Source organism: Hippopotamus amphibius, chromosome 8, assembly GCF_030028045.1.
Source record: "Hippopotamus amphibius kiboko isolate mHipAmp2 chromosome 8, mHipAmp2.hap2, whole genome shotgun sequence".
Classification (NCBI taxonomy): Eukaryota; Metazoa; Chordata; class Mammalia; order Artiodactyla; family Hippopotamidae; genus Hippopotamus; species Hippopotamus amphibius.
Window position 1 is genome coordinate 32,078,264 of NC_080193.1, and position 18,390 is coordinate 32,096,653.

Sequence of the window (18,390 nt, forward strand, 5' to 3'; positions counted from 1 at the left end):
CACTCCACTCCTGACATTAGATGTGTAGGGGTTTCCACACATTATGCAGTTCTGCAACACGAGCTGGTGTCCTACGATTTAACTGAATCCTGACACTGTCGACCCAGAGAAAGCATCAGGTCCTGTAGGTTAATGGCTCAAGTCCTGCAAGACTGCCCACACTTCAAATGCCAGTCACAGATCCAAATTCTTACCTGTGCTGCCTGGTAACTTGCTTTAATAAATCAGAAGTTTCTAACAGCCTCCTCCTTAGGTTCAATTAATTTGCTACAGCAGCTCACAGAACTCAGAGAAACATTTGCTTCTGTTTGTTAGTGTATTATAAAGGGATGATGAAGGATACAGATGAACAGCCAGATGCAGAGGTGCATGGGGTCCAGATGGTAGATAGTCTTGTTGAAACATTCTGTATCTTTACTGTTTTTTTTGTCTGCTTGTTCTATCCGTTGTTGAAAGCTGGGTTTTGAAATCCCCAGCTGTAATTGTGGATTTGCCTACTTTTTTCATTTGTATCAGTTTTTCTGTCATATGTTTTGGGGCTTTGTTGTTAGGTATGCATACTTTTGTACTTGTTATATATTCCTGATGTTTGACCCACTTTTCACTGTGAAAAGTCTCTCTTTGTCTCTGTTAACATTTCTTGTCTTAAAGTCTACTTTGTGTAATGTTAGTACACCCATTCCAGCTCTCTTAATGGTTATTGTTTACATGGAGATCTTTCTCCATCCGTTTACTTCAAACCTTTTATGTTTTTGAGTCTGAAGTTTGTCTCTTGTTATGCACCTCATGGTTAGAGCTTGCTTTTTCTTATTCAGCCTTGCAGTCTTTGCCTTTTGGTTGAGATGCTTAGGCCCTTCATACCTAATGTAATTACAGACATGGTGGGATTTACGCGTGCCATTTTGCTTTGTGTTTTCTCTGTGCCTTATGTCTTTTTCTGTTCCTCTTATAGTGCTTTTGTTTATGTTAAATAAAAAATTTTTTTAGTGTACCATTTAAATTCCTCTGTTGATTTTAAACCACTTTTTTAGTGTTTGCTCTAAGGATTAAAATACATTCTTTAATTTCTCATAGTCTGCTTCAGGTTATTATTTTAGTTCCGGTAAAGTGTAGCAGCTTTGAGTTCTATTTCCTCTTCCCTCACTTTTGCTGTTATTGTTATATATACTGTATCTGTGTATGTTGCAAACCTGTGCAACATATTTGTAACTATATGTGTTACAAATATATATATGTGATTTAGTAATTATTGCATTGTGCCAGGGATTTGCCAGCTTTCATATGTCACAAAATATTATTCTGAATTTTTTCCAACCATTAAAAAAATATGCAAGCTATCCTTAGTTCAGAGGCTATGTAAAAATGGTGAGTGGGACAGATTTGGCCTGTGGACTATAGTTTTCTAAGCTCTGCTCTATGCAGTCTCATCTTTTAAAAATATGAACTCATTATTACCAGAGGATTTGGTTTGCAGAAACCAATACCTGTGGCTGGCGATTTTTATTTTGGTCAACCAAAAAATTAATTCTTTTATTTCACTAACACTTTGTGGGTTATTACAGTCAGTAGTTACACCTTACACACCTGTAAAGTCTCCTAATTTTTGTGAAATGTTGCCTTCAGTCCACTCTTCTGTAGAAGCAAAGGAGCATTCTCCTGTACCATGAGTTTCCTTTTCACTTTCTGTATCAGAATCAGTCACTAAGGTTTTTTGTCAGTCTAGTATTCACATCATCTGAATCAGAAGTATATTCTGAAGAACTATTGTCTTCTGAGACACTACTACATATGTCACTCAGACGATCAGAGAAAGTATCTGCATAAAATTCACTGAAAAATTCTTCTTCGCTCAAAATTTCATGATGTGTCATTTTTCAAAATTGTGCAGTTATAATATAAACAGGTTGGAACAAAAGCCTAGCAGAGCAAAATGTGAATGATATTGACAATCATAAGTTGTATAATGAACCCTTGATCAGTTTTGAGCTCTAATGATTTTGCACGGTGATGTTGATTGTATCACTCTCTAAAAACATATTAATACGTCTCCAGTCAATAGGGTTTGGGTAACAGAAGACATATTAATATGTCTCTGATCAATAATGTGTTAAGAAAAGGGAAAAAAACCTCTTACTCTCAAATCATGTACTTCACACTTTTAGTGCTCTTATTTCTTCCTGTGGATTCAAGTTACTATCCAGTATCATTTTATTTCAGCCTGAAATACTTTAAGTGGTTTTTCCAAATCCTGTCTGCTGGCGTTGGATTCTCTGTGTGTGTATATTTGGAAATGTTTTCATTTTGCCTTCAGTTTTGAAAGATAGTTTTGCTGGATATAGAACTCTTTTATTTTATTTTATTTTATTTTATTTTATTTTATTTTATTTTATTTTATTTTATTTTTATTTTATATTTTATTATTTATTTATTGAAAATCAGGTTGATTTTATTTCAAAAATACAAATTATATTTTAAATTGAATTGGTTTTTTTTAAGCTCTTTATTGGAATATAATTGCTTTACACTCTTGTACCAGTTTTTGAGGTACACCAAAGTGAATCAGCTGTATTTTTACATATATCCTCATATCCCCTCCCTCCTGCGACTCTCTTCCACCCTCCCTATCCCAGCCCTCTAAGTCATCACCCATCATTGAGTTGATCTCCCTGTGTTATGCAGCAGCTTCCCACTAGCTGTCTATTTTACATTTGCTAGTGCATCTATGTTGATGCTACTCTCTTACTTCGTCCCAGCTTCCCTGGGGCCACCCCCCGTATCCTCAAGTCCATTCTGTACATTTTCATCTTTATTCTTGCCCTGTCACTGGGTTCATCAGTACCATTATTTTTTTAAGATTCCGTATATGTGCGTTAGCATACAGTATTTGTTTTTCTCTTTCTGACTTACTTCGCTCTGTATGACAGACTCTAGGTCCATCCACCTCACTACAAATATCTCAGTTTCATCCCTTTTTATGGCTGAGTAATATTCCATTGTATATATATGCCACATCTTCTTTACCCATTCATCTGTTGATAGGCATTTAGGTGGCTTCCATGTCCTGGCTATTGTAAATAGTGCTACAGTGAACATGGTGGTATGTGTTTCTTTTTGGATTATAGTTTTTTCTGGGTATATGCCCAGTAGTGGGATTACTGGATCATGCGGTACTTGTATTTTTAGTTTTTTGAGGAACATCAATACTGCTTTCCGTACTGGCTGTACTGGTTTACATTCCAACCAGCAGTAAAGGAGTATTCCTGTTTCTCCACACCCTCTCCAACATTTATTGTTTCTAGATTTTTTGGTGATGGACATTCTGATCCATGTGAGGTGATACCTCATTGTGACTTTGACTTGCATTTCTCTAATGATTAGTGATGTTGAGCATCTTTTCATGTGTTTGTTGGCCATCTGCATGTCTTCTTTGGAGAAATATCTATTTAGGTCTTCTGCCCATTTGTGGATTGGGTTATTTGCTTTCTTGGTATTAAGCTGCATGAGCTGCTTGCATATTTTGGAGATTAATCCTTTGTCAGTTGCTTCTTTGGCAAATATTTTCTCCTATTCTGAGGGTTGTCTTCTTGTCTTGCTTATGGTTGCTTTCACTGTGCAAAAGCTTTTAAGTTTCATGAGGTCCCATTTGTTTATTTTAGATTTTATTTCCATGATTCTAGGAGGTGGGTTAAAAAGGATCTTGCTTTGATTTATGTCATAGAAGGTTCTTCTGTCTGTGTTTTTCTCTAGGAGTTTTATAGTGTCTGGCCTTACATTTAGGTCTTTAATCGATTTTGAGTTTCTTTTTGTGTATATACGGTGTTAGGAAGTGTTCTAATTTCATTCTTTTACAGGTTGCTGTCCAATTTGGCCAGCACCATTTGCTGAAGAGGCTTTTTCCATTGTATATTCTTGCCTCCTTTGTCAAAGATAAGGTGCCAGTGTGTGCATGGATTTATCTTGGGGCTCTCTATTTTGTTCCATTGATCTACATTTCTGTTTTTGTGCCAGTACCATACTGTCTTGATCACTGTAGCCTTGTAGTATAGTTTGAAGTCAGGGAGTCTGATTCCACTAGCTCCATCTTTCCTTCTCAAGATTGCTTTGGCTCTTCGGGGTCTTTCGTGTTTCCATACAAATCATAAGATTTCTTGTTCTAGTTCTGTGAAAAATGCCATTGATGATTTGATAGAGATTGCATTGAATTTGTAAATTACTTTGGAGAGTATAGTCATTTTCACAGTGTTGATTCTTCCAACCCAAGAACATGGTATGTCCCTCCATCTGTTTGTGTCGTCTTTGATTTCTTTCATCAGTGTCTCATAGTATTCCGCATTCAGGTCTTTTGCTTCTTTAGGCAGGTTTATTCCAAGGTATTTTATTCTTTTTGTAGCAGTGGTAAATGGGAGAGTTTCCTTAATTTCTCTTTCTGCTCTTTCATTGTTAGTGTATAGGAATGTGAGAGATTTCTGCTCATTAATTTTGTATCTTGCTACTTTGCTACTTTACTAAATTCATCGATTAGTGCTAGCAGTTTTCTGGTAGAGTCTTTCGGGTTTTCTGTGTATAATATCATGTCATCTGCAAAGAGTGACAATTTTACTTCTTTTCTGGTTTGGATTCCTTTTATTTCATTTTCTTCTCTGATGGCTGTGGCTAAAACTTCCAAAACTATGTGGAACAATAATGGTGAGAGTGGACACCCTTGTCTTGTTCCTGTTCTTAGAGGGAATGCTTTCAGTTTTTCACCATTTAGAATGATGTTGGCTGTTGGTTTGTCATATATGGCTTCTATTATGTTGAGGTAATTTCCTTCTAGGCCCATTTTTGGAGAGTTGTTATCATAAATGGACGCTGAATTTTCTCAAAAGCTTTTTCTGCGTCTATTGACATTATCATATGGTTTTTATCCTTCAGTTTGTTAATATGGTGTATCACATTGATTGATTTGCGTATATTGAAGAATCCTTGCATCCCAGGGATAAACCCCACTTGATCATGATGTATGATCTTTTTAATGTGCTGCTGGATTCTGTTAGCTGGTATTTTGTTGAGGATTTTTGCATCTATATTCATCAGTGATATTGGCCTGTAATTTTCTCTTTTTGTGACATCTTTGTCTGGTCTTGGTATCAGGGTGATGGTGGCCTCGTAGAATGAGTTTGGGGGTGTTCCTCCTTCTGCTATATTTTGGAAGAGTTTGAGAAGGATAGGTGTTAGCTCTTCTCTAAATGTTTGATAGAATTCGCCTGTGAAGCCATCTGGCCCTGGGCTTTTGTTTGTTGGGAGATTTTTAATCACAGTCTCAGTTTCAGTGCTTGTGATTGGTCTGTTCATATTTCTATTTCTTCCTGATTCAGTCTTGAAGGATTGTATTTTTCTAAGAATTTATCCATTTCTTCCAGGTTATCCACTTTATTGGCATATGGTTGCTTGTAGTAGTCACTCATGATCTTTTGTATTTTTGCAGTGTTGGTTGTTACTTCTCCTTTTTCATTTCTAATTCTGTTGATTTGCGTCTTCTCCCTTTTTTTCCTGTTGAGTCTGGCTAATGGTTTATCAGTTTTGTTTATCTTCCCAAAGAATCAGCTTTTAGTTTTATTGATCTTTGCTATTGTTTCCATCATTTCTTTTTCATTTATTTCTGATCTGATCTTTATGATGGCTTTCCTTCTGTTCACTTTGGGATTTTTTTGTTCTTCTTTCTCTAATTGTTTTAGGTGTAAGGTTAGTTTGTTTATTCGAGATTTTTTTGTTTCTTGAGTTAGGAATGTATTACTCTAAATTTCCCTTTTAGAATTACTTTTTCTGCGTCCCATAAGTTTTGGGTCATCGTGTTTTCATTGTCATGTGTTTTTAGGTGTTTTTTGATTTCCTCTTTAATTTCTTCAGTGATCTCTTGGTTGTTTAATAGAGTATTGTTTAGCCTCCATGTGTTTTTACTTTTTACAATTTTTTTTCTGTAATTGATATCTAGTCTTCTGGCATTGCAGTCAGAGGAAATGCTTGATACAATTTCAATATTCTTGAATTTACCAAGGCTTGATTTGTGACCCAGAATGTGATCCATCCTGGCGAATGTTCCGTGCGCACTTGAGAAGAAAGTGTATTCTGTAGTTTTGGATGGAATGTCCTATAAATATCAATTAAGTCGAAATGGTCTAATGTGTCATTTAAAGCTTGTGTGTCCTTATTTATTTTTGTTTGGATGATATGTCTATTGGTGTAAGTGGGATGTTAAGGTCTCCTACTGTTATTGTGTTCCTGTCGATTTCCCCTTTTGTGGCTGTTAGCATTTGCCTTATGTATTGAGGTGCTCCTGTGTTGGGTCCATAGATATTTTCAATTGTTATATATTCTTCTTGGATTGATCCCTTGATCATTATGGAGTGTCCTTCCTTGTCTCCTGTAATAGTCTTTACTTTAAAGTTTAATTTGTCTGATATGAGTATTGCTACTCCAGCTTTCTTTTGACTTCCATTTGCATGAAATATCTTTTTCTATCTCCTCACTTTCAGTCTGTGTGTGTCCCTAGGTCTGAAGTGGGTTTCTTTTAGACAGCATATAGAAGCGTCTTGTTTTTGTATCCATTCAGCCAGTCTGTGTCTTTTGGTTGGAGAATTTAATCCATTTACATTTAAGGTGATTATTGACATGTGTGTTCCAATTACCATTTTCTTAATTGTTTTGGGTTTGTTTTTGTACGTGTTTTCCTTCTCTTGTGTTTCCTGCCTAGAGAAGTTCCTTTAGCAATTGTTGTAAGGTGTTTTGGTGGTGTTGAATTCTCTTAACTTTTGCTTGTCTGTAAAGCTTTTGATTTCTCTGTCGAATCTGAAAGAGATTTTTGCTGGGTAGAGTATTCATGGCTAGAGGTTTTTCTCTTTCAAGACTTTAAGTATATCCTGCCACTCCCTTCTGGCCTGCAGAGTTTCTACAGAGAGCTCAGCTGTTATCCTGATGGGTTTTCCCTTATATATTATTTGTTGCTTTTTTCTCTTGCTGCTTTCAGTATCTTTTCTTTGTGTTTAATTTTTGTTAGTTTGATTAATACGTGCCTCGATGTATTTCTCCTTGTATTTATTCTCTGTGGGACTCTCTGCACTCCTTGGATTTGATTTACTGTTTCCTTTTCCATGTTTGGGAAGTTTTCCACTGTAATCTCTTAAAATATTTCTCAGACCCTTTTTCCCTTCTCGGACCCGTATAATTTTAATGTTGGTATGTTTAATGTTGTCTCAGAGGTCTCTGAGACTGTCCTCAATTCTTTTCATTCTTTTTTTTTTTTTTTTAATTCTGTTCTGTGTCAGTTATTTCCAGCATTCTATCTTCCAGGTAAGTTATCCATTCTTCTTTCTCTGTTATTCTGCTCTGCATTCCTTCTAGAGAGTATTTTTAAGTTCAGGTGTTGTGTTGTTCATTGCCGTTTGTCTTTAGTTCTTCCAGCTCTTTGTTAAACATTTCTTTCATTTGCTCCATCTGTGCCTCAATACTATTTCTGAAATCTTGGATCATCTTTACTGTTATTATTCTGAATTCTTTTTCACGTAAACTGGCTATCTCATCTTCATTTGCCTGTCTTGTGGGGTTTTATCTTGTTCCTTCATCAGCTGCATCTTTCTCTGTTTTCTCATTTTGTTTAACTTACTGTGTTTGGGCTCTTCTCTCATTAGGCTTCAGGGTTGTATTTTTTTTTTTAATTCTTTTATCTGTCCACAGTGGGGACGTTGGTCCAGTGGGTCGTGTAGGCTTCTTGGTGGGGGGGACTGGTGCCTGTGTTCTTGTGTGTGGAGCTGGATCTTATCCTTCTGGTGTGCAGGGCCACGTCTGTTGGTGTGTTTTGGTGTGTCTGTGGGCTTAGTATGACTGTAGGCTCTCTGTCTGCTAATGGATGGGATTGTGTTCCTGTCTTGCTAGTTGTTTGGCTTGATGTATCCAGCAGTGGAGCTTGCTGGCCTTTGGTTGGATTTAGATCTTAATGTGAGAATGAGACCTGTGGGAGAGCTCTTGCTGATTAATATTCCATGGGGTCGAGAGGTCTTTGGTGGTCCAATATCCTGGACTCAGTTTTGCTGCCTCAGAGGTCCAGGTCTGACCCCCAGCTGGAGCACCAAGCCCCTTGAAGCTGCACAGCACGGAGGAAAAGGAGGTAGAAAGAGAGAAAAGAACAAAAGAAAAAAAAAGGAAGAAAGGGAAAGGACAGACAAATCTGTAAGACAGGTGGTAAAAGCACCTCTAAGCAGTCAAAATCACACAAGGAGATGTGCACACTTGCACAGGAAGTTCTCCATTACTTCTAAGTAGGTCTCTTTACCTGCTGTGGGGAGGATTGTGGAGAGCTCAGACTGTGATCTGGTATTAGTCCTGCGTGTATTTGTCCCCACAGTCCACAGTTGCCCCCTACGTCTACATCTTCTATTGTAGAAACAGTCATCTATTCAGGTGATCCACAGATGCAGGTTTTTTTAAGCCTATTGTGGGTATTAAATCTGCTCCTACTGTGGCTGGTTCCCTTTCTCTTCTTTGTTCCTGCAGTCCTCAGGGATCAGTTTTGGTTTTGGTCCCTTCTTTGCGTGTGGGCTTCTCTCAGGAGTTGGTTCCCCATCCAGCCAAGAGGGGGCGAAAGAGGGTGACTGGGGCTCACTTGCAAATTCAGGTCAGGAGGAGGGAGGGGTATGGTAGTCTAATTGAAATTTGCAAGAGTGCATGCAGTAGCAGAGGTCAGCGTGAGCCTGAGGCATGCCTTGTACTCTCCCAGGGAAGCTGGTCCTGAATGCAGGACCCTCCAGCGCTGGCAGGCTGCACCCGCCGACAGGAGGGTGTGGCCATTGACCTGTCCTACAGACAGGGCCCTTGGCAGTGATGGTGGTGGGTGCGGCGGCACGTGTGGTGGTGGCGACAGGCTCTGTGCTTCGATTTAGCAGCTGAAGATAGTGGGTGGTGCTAGCACAGGCGCCGCTCTGCAACCTGTGAGTTCGTGGAGCAGCAAGCTCCTCTCGAGCACCCCGAAACAAAGGTTATCTGCCTCTCTGTCAGGCCCAGGCTTTCTCCCAGACTCCCTCCCAGCTAGCTGTGGCATACTTCCCCCCCACAGGCCATCTTCACGCAGCCAGCCCCAGCTCTCTCCCTGTTGTCTGTTCTCCAAAACCCATGCCTTGGTGCCCAGCCCCTCACCTGCTGCTGCGGGTGAGCAGACCAGCATCTCTGGTTGGGAAGTGCTGCCTGAATCCTCGGTGCGAGAATCTTTCTGCTCTGCCCTCCGCACACCTGTTGTTGCTCTCTCCTCTGGGGGCTCCAAAGATCCCCCTGTCTGTCTGTGCCAGCAAGGGGCTTCCCAGTGCGTGGAAACTTTCCCCGCTTCACAGCTCCCTCCCAGAGGGGCATGTCTTCTTGAGATTCCTTTGTTTCTTTTTTTCCCTTTTTTCTTTTGTGCTGCCCAGTTACATGGGGTTTTTCTTGCCTTTCTGGAGGTCCAAGGTCCCCTGCCAGCATTCGGAAGGTGTCCCGTAGGAGCTTCTCCACAAGTAGATGTATTTTTTTTTTTTTTTTTTTTTTTTGGTTTAGCTTGATTCTCAAACTCTGATTTATTTCTACCTCAGTACTTAACCAACTCAATAATAATAGCGATCATTTTTGGAACAGCTACTCACTAGGTAGGTGTTTTATAGTCTTTATCATATTAATTCTTTTTTTTTTTTTTAGAACTTTTATTGAGATACAGTTAACATACAATAAACTGCATATATTTAGAGCGTACAATTTGGTATCCCAATCTCCCAATTCATTGGGGTTGGGGGGGAATGAAGTAGATGTATTCTTGATGTATTTGTGGGGAGGAAGGTGATCTCCACGTCTTGCTTCTCTGCCATCTTTTTTCGGTCCTAGAACTCTAAGTGGATAGAATTTTTTTCTGCTCACTTCAAATTTGTCATCCCACTGGCTTCTTGTGTTCACTGTTCCTCAAGAGAAGGCAGAGTTAATTGTATTTTGTGCCCTGTATGTTATGTGTCTGTATTCTCTTGCTGCTTTCCTGATTTTCTCCTTGTCTTCAGTTTTCAACAGTATCAGCATAATGTTTCTGAGTGTGGATCTCTTTGTGTTTTCCTACTTGGAGTTTATTAATTCTTGGAGCTGTGGATTAGTGTTTTTCATCAGACTGGAGATTTGGGGCTATATCTGTTCAAGTACTTTTTCTGCCCTGTTTTCCTGTTCCCTCTTTTCTGGGGGGCAGGGGTGGTGAGTTACCATTATGCTTCTGTTTGTATGCTTGTTATTGTCTCCCAGGTTTTTGAGATTTTGTTTACTTATCTTCAGTCTTTTTTCTTCTGTTCTCCAGAGAGAGTAATAGAAATTACATAGTCTTCAAGTTGTATAATGATTCTTTTCTTCTGCCATTTTAATTCTGTTTTGTCCAGCTGGTCAGTTTTTCACTTTGATTACTGTAATTTTCACCCCAGAAATTCCTTTTAGTACTTTTTTCATTGAGTCACTGTTATCATATTTTCATTTGTGATCATGTTTTCTCTCTCTGTTTTTCTTTTTCTTTTTTTTGATGTGGACCATTTTTAAAGTCTTCATTGAATTTGTTACAATATTGCTTCTGTTTTATGTTTTGGATTTTTGGCCCTGAGGCATGTAGGTTCTTAACTCCCCCACCAGGGATCGAACCCTCACTCCCTGCATTGGAAGGCAGAGTCTTAACCACTGGACCCCAGGGAAGCCCATCTCTGGTTTTCTTGAACTCTTCGAACATGCTTATTACAGCTGCTTTGAAATTGTTGTCTACTCAATTCAGCATCTGGCCTCAGGGTCAGTTTCTGTTGCCTGACTTTCTTCCTCAGTATGACTCACACCCATTATTTTTTATTGAAAACTGGACATTTTAGATATTACTGTGTCACTTGGATTCTGACCTTTCTTTTTAAGATTTTCAATTATTGCTGGGTTTCTTTGGTGGTTTTATGTTTATTTTGTAACATGCTTGGAATTGCTCTCTGAAATCTCTCCCCCACATCACATATACATTGACATCCCAGTTCACTTTTCTATTTCGAATTTTGTTTCCTAGCCTGACTTCTAGGATTTGCTCCACATCTGCTTGGTTTAGTGCTCAAGCCTGCTGATTTCCCCTTCTGTGGATGGATCTCTCTGTGGGTGGGAGCAAGGAGGGTGTCCGTGTTTTGACAGTCTTCCTTGCATGTGTGTGCGTGTGCATGCCCACCTCTCCCCTCGTGTCATCCAGGCCTCCATGACGTCCTCATTGAGCCCTTCTTTGCTCTCTGACCCTCAGGATCTTCCTGTTTGGGTTCTTGCTAGTTCTCAGGTGTGGCACCCTCCCATCCACGCCACATCCTCAGGCCAGCAAAAATGCAAGCTTTTCCGTGTGTCCTCAGTCCCTGCCAGCACTTTCTTGGCTTCACACCCATGAGCGTGGTCGCTGCAGGCAGAGCTCTTCCTGGTAGAGCTGTGCTCCAGCTTCATAGAGCAGCCCCAGGTGAGAACACCACAGGTTCTCATGGACCCTGTCCATGCTTGGCAGGTTTCTCATAAATAATCACTTCCCAATTTGTTGTTTGCCTTTAATTGATTTGAAGAGCCTTGGAATTCCTGTTTCTTTTCAATTTTGAGTGGTTTTATATTTATTTTGCCAGCATCTTCCCTCCACCATAACCCATGTCCTACCCTTCACTGATTCTTCTGTAAGCTAATTTGTACCAGAGCAGACTCTAGATCTGATGCTAAATGCTTGATGGATGCGATTTTATGTGGCCTTTTAAATGTGGGGGATGGGATAAAAAAGCTTGGCCTCATAGTTGGGACTGCAGCATGAAAATCTGCCCAGAAGTGAGACCACAAAACCAGTTGGCCAAGTGAAAGTGTCTTCTGACGTTTCCATCAGAGGTGAATTCTTTTGTGGGAGGCAGGGTGGGAGAGAAGGGTTGGTCAGTCTTAGCTCCTTGTTTTTTAAGGTTAGTTCTTCCTGACTTTTTGCTTTTCATTAGCTGTTACACATCACTTTAGTCTCATTGCTTCTGTGTGGTATGCCATGACTTTTGGCCTTGTCTGTGGTGTGTTGGTTGGGAGTTGTTACTTTGTGTTTTGTGCTCACTTGTCCTCCAGGTGCAGAAGGACTCAGGGTGGAGTTTGACCGGCAGTGCTCCACAGAGAGGCGCCACGACCCCCTCACAGTCATGGACGGTGTCAACAGGATTGTCTCCGTGCGATCAGGTGGGAAGGGGAGTTGAGCTTACTTTTGTAAAACGGAGCCGTTAGCATTACTAAACAGAGCAGTCCTGCTGCTTCGTTCTCATGTGAGGCTTAAGCAAGGGACAGTAATGGTCTAGCTGCAAAATACAGTAGGCTCTATCTGCCACCTCACCACTGATGGGTGGGATTAGTGGGTGACCAATGCAAGCGTGGATTCTTTTTGGGGGGCACTGACTGTCTGGGGGGCCCAGTCTCACCCAGACACAGAGGTGGTGCTGTAAGGTATGTGCGAGTACCAGGCTCATGCAAGGTAAAGGTTGACATACTACAAGGCTTCTTAAAGGGTTTGGTTTTTTTTTAATGGATTGCAGTGAGGACTTGGGCTACACACAGAGTAAGTGTTCTTTGTGTGTGGTGCACAGCCCTGGAGCAGACGAGAGATACCTCCTTTGGGCCTCTCTCTGCTCTGCTGATGTCCTCCATTAGGTTGAGCAAGAGTGACTCACTGTATCTAGGGGCTTGTTAAATGTTCTTCTCTGGGCTTTTCAGCATCATCAGTGCAGGGTGTGTGTGTGTGTGTGTGTGTGTAGATCTCTTCAGACTTCTTTATCCTTCATCTGGAGCAGGGGTCAACAGACGTTTCCTGACATAACTACTCCCCTCTGCCTTTGTGGTGAAGGCAGCCACAGACTGAATGTATGAGTAAATAATGGGCCTTTCTGTGACCCAGGAGAATTTTGCTCACAAGACGATACTTCAGGTGAAGTGGTGTCACCGATGAGCATGGGTTTTTCCTCTGGTAGTTTGACAAATGTTGATGTGATCTTCAGTAGTGCTGTGAGGTGTTCCTAGTTTCTGTGCCTCTAGCCTGGTCCCCTTCAGGCAATGTGCACCCCGCTGCCCAATGGCACCACACAGCTGTCCCCCTGGCTCCTCTCCATGGCACCCTAGGCCCTGGGCCCTGGCCGGGCTGCTCCATTCTCCCTTGATGGTGTCTCTTCCATGTTGAGCTGCCCCTGTGCCTTGGAATATGTGCTCCCTCTTTGGGGAAGACAGGGGCTTTCTCTTTTGTTGCCTGGGTAATGAACGTTATGTGACACCTTCCCCAAGAAACCTCCCTAGGGCCCCTGACCCTGGGTGTGAGCACAGGCTGGTTCTGTGGGCCTCTCACACAGCATCATGGTTGTGTGTAACCATCTCCGCTGGGGCAGTGCCTGCTACGCTCCACTTCCCAACTGCTTGCTGCAGTGTGAGCTGAAGGGCGTGTGTGAATGCACATGGGGAGTGGGCTGGAGGAGCCAGCTGTTCTTCAGCCATGGTGTGAATGACTTTGCTTTGTATCTAAAGAAGCTCATGGGTAGCAGCGGGGAGGAGCCGTGGTTGGAGTCCCTCTCCCGGCCTGAGCCGCCCAAGATGCCATGACCCAGGCAGGACGCCACTGCTCACTCACTCCCAGGGGAAGGAGCCACTGTTGTACCCTCTCTCTCGCCACACACCAGCACTTACAGACAAACAATAAAGGAAGCTCTGCTGGTCGCAGAATAATACAAAAAGCCCAAGGCAGGTAGAAGGACACTTACATCTGAGACCCCAAGGAAACAGAAATATTAGTATCAATTCTATTGATCTGGTCCATTCTGGGGTCAGTTCTAGGTTGTTGTTTTTTTATTATTAATTATGATCTTAGTCCTAAGGGATCTACACGTTTTATAACATTTCTTAATTCTACTTTTTATTCTATCTTTAGCCTTTTTATATATTTCTATTTCTAGCTAAGTTTTTTGCAGTGCTGACTGTATCTCTCCTACCTTCTTTTCATCTCTATCTTTTATGCATTTCTATTTCTTTCTTTTTATTTTCATATTTCCAGTTGCACTATGCACTTCTGTTGCTCTGTCTTCTATATTTTTTTAGTTTCTTTTATCTTAATATACTTATAAGCAATATTATTGGTCTGCTCTGTTTCCTTGTTTTATTCCCCAGGTGACAAACTACTTTGGTTTTTATTATTAGGTTTTGTCTTTATCTTAGTTCTAAGTATAATTGCCTGATTTCATTCTGAGAATCTTCAGTCTGTCTGCTGGTACTCTTGCTCATTATTATATTTGATCCTAGCTTTCAAAATCTCCCTGGATTTGTGTTTGTGTGTGTATGGTGGTTTTGTTTGTTTGTTTGCTTTTGTTTTTGTTTTTGTTTTGTTCTGTTTTGGTTTTGAATTTCTGTTGGTTTTCTCTTTGATTGTCTGATAGTATACTGGGATTCTTCTGTCAGGTCTTTCTAGTGCCTTATGTTCTATTGGATTCATTATTTGTGTGTCTTATACATGTATGTGTTTCCTTCACTTAGTATTTGTTTGACTCAACACTCTGCCATTAGTCTGGGGCTTGGGCAGTCTTCTTTAAACCGCTTTATTGCTGGGACAAGCAACCTCTGAAGTTTGGGCTCCTATGAGAAAACAAAGAAACACCATGCAGGCGAAGGAGCAGGGAAAAAAATCCGCAAGACCAAATAAGTGAAGAGGAAATAGGAAAAATGCCTAAAAAAGAATTCAGAGTAATGATAGTAAAGATGATCCAAAATCTCAATAACAAAATACAGAAAATACAAGAAACAGTTAATAAGGACTCAGAAGAACTATAGAGCAAACAAAGAGTAATGGACAACAAAATAACTGAAATCAAAAATACTCTAAATTGTATAAACAGCAGAATAACTGAGGCAGAAGAACAAATATAAGTGAGTTGGAAGAGAGAATGGGAGAAATAACTGCCACAGAGCAGAAAAGAGAAAAAAGAATAAAAAGAATGGAAGATAGTCTGAGAGACCTTGGTGACAACATTAGGCGCACCTACATTCCAATCATAGGCATCCCAGAAGAAGAAGAAAAAAGAAAGGGTCTGAGAAAATATTTGAAGAGGTTATAGTGGAAAACTTCCCCAACATGGAAAAGGAAATAATTAGTCAAGTACAAGAAGCGCAGAGTCCCATACAGAATAAACCCAAGGAGAGATACACCAAGGCACGTATTATTCAAACTAACAAAAATTAAACACAAAGAAAAAATATTAAAAGCAACAAGAGAAAAGCAACAAATAACATATAAGGGAAAACCCATAAGGATAACAGCTGATCTTTCTGCCGAAGCTCTGCAGGCCAGAAGGGAATGGCAGGATATACTGAAAGTCCTGAAAGAGAAAAATCTACCAAGAATACACTACCCAGCAAGAATCTCATTTAGATTTGAGACAGAAATCAAAAGCTTTACAAACAAGCAAAAGTTAAGAGAATTCAGCACCACCAAACCAGCCTTACAACAATTGCTAAAGGAACTTTTCTAAGCAGGAAAAACAAGAGAAGGAGAAGACCTACAAAAACAAACCCAAAACAATTCAGAAAATGGTAATTGGAACACACATGTCAATAATCACCTTAAACATAAATGGATTAAATTCTCCAACCAAAAGACACAGACTAGCTGAGTGGATGCAAAAACAAAACCCTTCTAAATGGTGCCTACAAGAAACCCACTTCAGACCAAGGGATACATACAGACTGAAAGTAAAGGCATGGAAAAAGATATTCCATGCAAATGAAAGTCAGAAGAAAGCTGAAGTAGCAATACTCATATCAGACAAATTAGACTTTAAAGTAAAGACTATTACAGGAGACAAGGAAGGACACTCCATAATGATCAAGGGATCAATCCAAGAAGAACATATAACAATTGCAAATATCTATGGACCCAACACAGGAGCACCTCAATACGTAAGGCAAATGCTAACAGCCACAAAAGGGGAAATCGACAGGAACACAATAATAGTAGGAGACTTTAACACCCCACTTACATCAATGGACAGATCATCCAAACAGAAAATAAATAAGGACACACAAGCTTTAAAAGACACATTAGACCATCTCAACTGAATTGATATTTATAGGACATTCCATCCAAAAATGACAGAATACACTTTCTTCTCAAGTGCACACGGAACATTCTCCAGGATAGACCACATCTTGGGTCACAAATCAAGCCTCAGTAAATTCAAGAAAATTGAAATTGTTTCAAGCATCTTCTCAGACCACAACACCATGAGACTAGATATCAATGACAGAAAAAAAATTGTAAAAAGTAAAAACACATGGAGGCTAAACAATATTAAACAACCAAAAAATCACTAAAGAAATCAAAGAGGAAATCAGAAAATATCTGAAACAAATGACAATGAAAACACAACAACCCAAAACCTATGGGATGCAGCAAAAGCAGTTCTAAGAGGGAAGTTTATAGCAATACACTCCTACCTTAAGAAACAAGAAAAATCTCAAATAAACAACTTAACCTTACACCTAAAACAATTAGAGAAAGAAGAACAAAGTAACCCCAAAGTGAGCAGAAGGAAAGCCATCATAAAGATCAGATCAGAAATAAATGAAAAAGAAATGATGGAAACAATAGCAAAGATTAATGAAACTAAAAGCTGGTTCTTTGGGAAGATAAACAAAACAGATAAACCATTAGCCAGACTCAACAGGAAAAAAATGCAAAAGATGGAAATCAACAGAATGAGAAATGGAAAAGGAGAAGTAACAACCAACACTGCAAAAATACAAAAGATCATGAGTGACTACTACAAGCAACCATATGCCAATAAAGTGGATAACCTGGAAGAAATGGATAAATTCTTAGAAAAATACAATCCTTCAAGACTGAATCAGGAAGAAATAGAAATATGAACAGACCAATCACAAGCACTGAAACTGAGACTGTGATTAAAAATCTCCCAACAAACAAAAGCCCAGGGCCAGATGGCTTCACAGGCGAATTCTATCAAACATTTAGAGAAGAGCTAACACCTATCCTTCTCAAACTCTTCCAAAATATAGCAGAAGGAGGAACACCCCCAAACTCATTCTACGAGGCCACCATCACCCTGATACCAAGACCAGACAAAGATGTCACAAAAAGAGAAAATTACAGGCCAATATCACTGATGAATATAGATGCAAAAATCCTCAACAAAATACCAGCTAACAGAATCCAGCAGCACATTAAAAAGATCATACATCATGATCAAGTGGGGTTTATCCCTGGGATGCAAGGATTCTTCAATATACGCAAATCAATCAATGTGATACACCATATTAACAAACTGAAGGATAAAAACCATATGATAATGTCAATAGACGCAGAAAAAGCTTTTGAGAAAATTCAGCGTCCATTTATGATAACAACTCTCCAAAAATGGGCCTAGAAGGAAATTACCTCAACATAATAGAAGCCATATATGACAAACCAACAGCCAACATCATTCTAAATGGTGAAAAACTGAAAGCATTCCCTCTAAGAACAGGAACAAGACAAGGGTGTCCACTCTCACCATTATTGTTCCACATAGTTTTGGAAGTTTTAGCCACAGCCATCAGAGAAGAAAATGAAATAAAAGGAATCCAAACCAGAAAAGAAGTAAAATTGTCACTCTTTGCAGATGGCATGATATTATACATAGAAAATCCTAAAGACTCTACCAGAAAACTGCTAGCACTAATCGATGAATTTAGTAAAGTAGCAGGATACAAAATTAATGAGCAGAAATCTCTCGCATTCCTATGCACTAACAATGAAAGAGCAGAAAGAGAAATTAAGGAAACTCTCCCATTTACCATTGCAACCAAAAGAATACAATACCTAGGAATAAACCTGCCTAAGGAGGCAAAAGACCTGTATGCAGAAAACTGTAAGACACTGATGAAAGAAATCAAAGATGACACAAACAGATGGAGGGACATACCACGTTCTTGGGTTGGAAGAATCAGCATTGTGAAAATGACTATGCTACCCAAAGCAATTTACAGAATCAACGCAATCCCTATCAAATTACCAATGGCATTTTTCACAGAACTAGAACAAGAAATCTTATGATTTGTATGGAAACGCAAAAGACCCCAAAGAGCCAAAGCAATCTTGAGAAGGAAAGATGGAGTTGGTGAAATTAGGCTTCCTGATTTCAAACTATACTACAAGGCTACAGTGATCAAGACAGTATGGTACTGGCACAAAAATAGAAAGGAAGATCAATGGAACAGAACAGAGAACCCAGAGGTAAACCCACACACACACGGGCACCTTATGTTTGACAAAGGAGGCAAGAATATACAATGGAAAAAAGAGCCTCTTCAGTAAGTGATGCT

The 18,390-nt window shown here is 39.8% G+C and overlaps 1 protein-coding gene across 5 annotated transcripts in view; it reads left to right on the forward strand.

The window, feature by feature from the left end:
* The window catches only part of HERC2 (HECT and RLD domain containing E3 ubiquitin protein ligase 2), a 232,287-nt gene that overhangs the window by 173,977 nt on the left and 39,920 nt on the right, over positions 1 to 18,390 (forward strand). For all 5 annotated transcript variants that reach the window (XM_057747100.1, XM_057747098.1, XM_057747097.1 and 2 more), the window contains one exon: positions 12,115 to 12,222. In XM_057747100.1, the coding sequence (XP_057603083.1) occupies positions 12,115 to 12,222 (108 nt within the window). The remainder of the gene's footprint in view (positions 1 to 12,114; positions 12,223 to 18,390) is intronic.